Below are 4,645 nucleotides of genomic sequence, written 5' to 3'. Positions count from 1 at the left end.
ATCGTAAGTTCGTACTGCTTCTTTGTCCTTCTTCTCCGAGATGATCAATTCATTGCTCTATCAACCAAATATATATGGTTCACCATCGGTCAGAGCTCAGAATAGATAGTCAGAACAGTTAGTATAACATTTTTCAGTTTATTTCTAGCCCGATCAATAATTATGTTGCTTTTTGTAGTGCTTGTCAACACCTTAGAAACAATCAAGGCACCACTCACGTTATAAGGTTTGAACAATTCCCATCGAACGATATGCTTGATGAGCAACCCAAAACAACAAAAGATTTGAACAATTCCCATGATCTCCACCGCCAAGAATATACACTTCGACATAGTACATGAATTGTAACAACGTGTTCGTGAACACTAGCTTCGACATATATAACTCACGCCTTGACTCAGGCCTACCCGAATTGTAAAGAAACTAAGCAGTCAGCACCACGGCCAGCTGAGACAAGAAATCGGCTACCATTGACAACACTTAACATGGTAAAATATACTATGATTAACACAAGAAGTGTTCGTCAAACTATTGTTGAAACAATTTTGCGTGCATCATCATTTTGACATGTCGTGCCGGCTGCAAATTGAAAGTAACAACCAGTTAATATTTCACTTGTGAAATCACATCATTGCCCTTGCTAGGAACATGTTCGTTGGTGCATGGGATGCAAAGAGTGTGTCCATGCATGTGCACACAGGAACTCCTACAGTCCTACTCAAAGCGACAAACAGGGCCGCACGGTTATGACGGACCCGGAGGGGATGGGTTTCCCGAATCCGTTCGGAAGAAATCAGGTGCAGATGCAACAGGAGGAGAGGAGAATAAGGGAGGAGGAGATCTACATGTTGGAGAAGTGGCGCCCCAAGGTGTTGATTCTCCGGGCGAGCTTGGCATCACCGGCGGAGTGAGAGATGATAACGAAGCCAAGGGCGGGGTCCGTTGTACCGGTTCCTATATATTGTGATGCCGTCATCAGGGGTGGCGTGATGAGCTCGTATCACGGAGGAAATGGACCGCCACCGCAGGGAGGAAAGGAGGCAGGGAATCCCCTTCGATGGAGGTCGTTGCTGGCGATGACCTGCGGGGCATGCTTCTATTTGCGCTAGTAATTAACTAGGGTAGCCTCTGTGCCGGGATAGAATAGATACCGGAGCAATTACCTTCTCCCTTCGTGGAGGACGAGCCCGTCGACATTGACAAGATGACGGCGATGGTGGCGTGAGCGAGATGCGGCTGCGGTGGAGCTTCCCATCGGCACGCGCTAGCTCTTAATCGGAAGGGGTTTGTTGGTGGGGTGTTTGGCACACACGGGGAACCTTGTAACTCGTGCGTCCGGCACCCACCTTTCTATATAGCGCGGCAACAGGGGCCCACCAATCAGATAGGGTTGGGCTCCCCCGATCACGGCGCAGATGAGGTCAAGGGATCGTGCCAGGGCAGTTGGGCTCTGGTGCGGTGGAGATCAACCTAACATTCTCCCCCTTGATCTCAACTTTTTTTTTACTTTATTCGTTTCATTTTTGGATCAGTACATAGGCATCATCATAACTCTATTGCTGATGGAATCAGACAGCCACAATACACTTCTCTGTTTTGAAACAAATCCTTTTATTTTTGGGACTGTTATGATCTAGAATAGGTAAGATTTTCCCTTAAATCCATGCCGGCTACGTGTTACTTGAACACACTGGGTGGTAACCCTTTCGTTAGCGGATCCGCCGCGATCACCTGCCGCTCGCCATGGCCATCGCCTTTAAAGTTGCAGGAAGGAAACAAGCAAAACTAAAACTTCACAGTTTGCGGAGTAGATTGAGGAGCGAAGAATACGTACATGAAATTGAAAGGCATGTCAGTAAGGTCCACCGTCATTCAAGTTTCCCAGCAAATCCCTGCCACGTCAACTAATCCCAGCGCACAAACAAAAGCACTACACAAAACGTCCAGGAAGTCTGGATCAGAGAGTTCAGGGTTCAAAAATCATGGATTTCAACATGAGAGATTGATTCAGACTTGCTCTACGAATACAGGGTTTGTTTCAGTCTTTTGCCTTTGAAAAACGAGATAAAACGGTAGTATGTGTTGTCTTGAACATGTTACGATAACAGTTACAAGGTTTGATTTCTTAGCCGTTACAGGTTTGATTTCTTTCCTTTGCTCCAAACGAGGGTAATGAACAACCCATTGTCCGGATGTGTATAGAGAAATTGATTTACTTCTCCTAAGCCTAGGTGATTCGTTGCATTGTAAAGATCCCATTTGCTGCCTTACTTTACGGATCTGCTTCCTAAGAGAGTGAGATATATATGGAACACACGATCTGATCCGTTTTTCACTCCAATCATCCACGATTCCCACGAATGTTTAGGACGCAGAAAGCGGATCGAGTCCACCTCTCACAAAATTAGACCTGGAGGTCACACCGTACCGCACCACAGACCACACCAGTACGTCCATCTCCGTCACCGCCGGCCGGTCAGGTACCACCGCCGCAGCTTCTCGTCCTGCATTTCCCCTCGAGTTTCATTCTTTGATTGACACGTACGTAGTATCTCAACCGTGCAGGTAGATCGTCTGCCCGTCTGTGGCGATGCCGGCGGGGTTTCCACAGATGTCACAGGGTAATGGATCTCAATCTCATGGACCTCCTGGAACAGATGGTTCCAGCAGGCAATGCGCTAGACTGAAAGAAGTTCAGATAGGAGCCGTTGCGCCTGTACACCACAAGAAGAGAGTGAGCAAGGGTGCTGCTGATCGTCACGAACAAATGCCAAAGCGCAAGATCCCCTCTATCAGCAACAAAACCGCCATGGCTTCTCTGCAGGAGTTCCGGCTGATCTACAACAGCTTCAAGTTTCTGTTTCAGGACCAACCCACCTACAGACCGGATGACTACGAGGCTCTGTGGGTCTTCAGAAACAGGTACTCTGTCAAAAATTACGACGGCAGGAGGCTCGTGGGCCGCGTGCCCGGAGTCAAGGTCGGCGACGTGTTTGACTCCGACGCCGAGCTTCACCTCACCGGTCTCCACCGGTCGCGGGACTCGCACGTCGACTACATCGTCAGCAAGCAGGAAGGCAGAACCAAGACATATCAGGCCGTCAGCGTCGTCTCGTCATATGGGCAGCATTCTCACGACCAGAGCAACAACAATCTGGATCATCTCTTGCTGCATGTTGGATCCGTGGCTGGCCAGCTGGGAGGCATAGAAGAACTTGCACTGAAGCAGACAAGTACAAGTGTCCGTGTTATTTATAGGTTTGTGGCCGATCACCAAGCTGGAGGGTCCCAAGAGCTCACCACATGTTATGTTTATGCTGGCTTATATTTGGTGGAGAGGAAGGATCATGGTGTAGACACTTTTCAGCTCACAAGAGTACCGGGGCAACCACGGATCGACATTCAGGAACTTGCAAAGGAAAGAATCGCACAGCCGTCGTCCAACGGAACTTTCATGGCGGATATGTCGTCGGGTCTGGAGCAGTTCCCTGTGTCTGCCATTAACCTCGTATCAAACGAGCACCCGACGTCGTTTCTGTACATCTCGCGCATACGGTACCACCACGACCCAAGTGATCATCCGGATCCTCCGTCGGGCTGTGACTGCGTTGGTCGATGCTCGGACTCGCAAGACTGCGCGTGTGCCGTGAAAAATGGAGGGCGGATCCCTTTCGGCGATCATGGTGGCATCATAGAAGAAAAACCTCTTCTCTATGAGTGTGGACCTTCATGCAAGTGCCCTTCAACCTGTCACAACAGGGCCAGCCAGCATAGAATCAAGTTCCGCCTTCAAGTCTTCAAGACAGAACTGATGGGTTGGGGAGTCAGGAGCCTTGATTTTATACCCGGGGGCAGCTTTGTGTGTGAATACCTGGGAGAATTGCTGGACAACGAAGATGCCCAGAAGAGGGAAAATGATGAGTACCTGTTTGTTACTGGAGACAATTATTTCGATGTACCACGTTGGGAGGAATCACGCAAGACCATCCCCTCGCTTCAGAATCGCCGTGGAGGAGATGAAGCCAAGGTCTTTGCTGTTGATGCACTGGAATGTGGCAACCTTGCAAGGTTCATCAACCACAGCTGCAACCCCAACCTTTTTACGCAAAATGTCCTTTACAATCACCAAGATATCCGTATGCCTCATATAATGCTCTTCGCGTGTGGTGATATTCGTCCGCTTCAACCCTTGTCGCTTGACTACAATTATTCCATCGGTAAAGTTCATGACTCCCAGGGAAACATCAAGAAGAAAAAATGCTTCTGTAGGTCTAGTGGGTGCAAGGGACGGTTGTACTAGATATGTGTGGCATATATGTCTACTTTACCCATACAGTATTTGGAACGGTTACATCTGAATATTCAATGCGAACTTTTTATTTTGGAAAGACAATGAAGCTTTTTTTTTTTTTGGTTCTCTCTTGATTTGTTAGTGTTACTGTTGCAATCTTGCTAGTTTTCTAGACAGTGACTTGAGCATTTCCATGAGCCAACGTATATGGTGAAGCGACTTTATTTTTATTTGTCTGTCAAGAAGGAGCACTGGTTTGGTAAACGTGACACTGCCATCCAGAAAGGGTGAATTGTGTGTTGAGCATTATTAGTACTCGAGTCAAACAGAACAACTTCGGTGTGTGATGTCTAC

General features: G+C 48.0%; 1 protein-coding gene across 1 annotated transcript; it reads left to right on the top strand.

Annotated features, from left to right (window-relative positions):
* The first annotated feature begins 2,590 nt into the window (after window positions 1–2,590).
* LOC124655644 (histone-lysine N-methyltransferase, H3 lysine-9 specific SUVH6-like) lies at window positions 2,591–4,300 on the top strand. The gene has a single exon (XM_047194506.1). The coding sequence runs from the start codon at window positions 2,591–2,593 to the stop codon at window positions 4,298–4,300; it is 1,710 nt and encodes a 569-aa protein (XP_047050462.1).
* The last annotated feature ends 345 nt before the right edge of the window (window positions 4,301–4,645 follow it).

Source organism: Lolium rigidum, chromosome 5 (assembly GCF_022539505.1).
Source record: "Lolium rigidum isolate FL_2022 chromosome 5, APGP_CSIRO_Lrig_0.1, whole genome shotgun sequence".
Taxonomy (NCBI): Eukaryota; Viridiplantae; Streptophyta; class Magnoliopsida; order Poales; family Poaceae; genus Lolium; species Lolium rigidum.
This window is presented reverse-complemented; position numbering and strand designations above follow the sequence as displayed.

Coding starts and splice junctions, on each gene's coding strand:
- LOC124655644 (XM_047194506.1), top strand. CDS start 2,591: ATGCCGGCGGGGTTTCCACAGATGTCACAGGGTAATGGATCTCAATCT.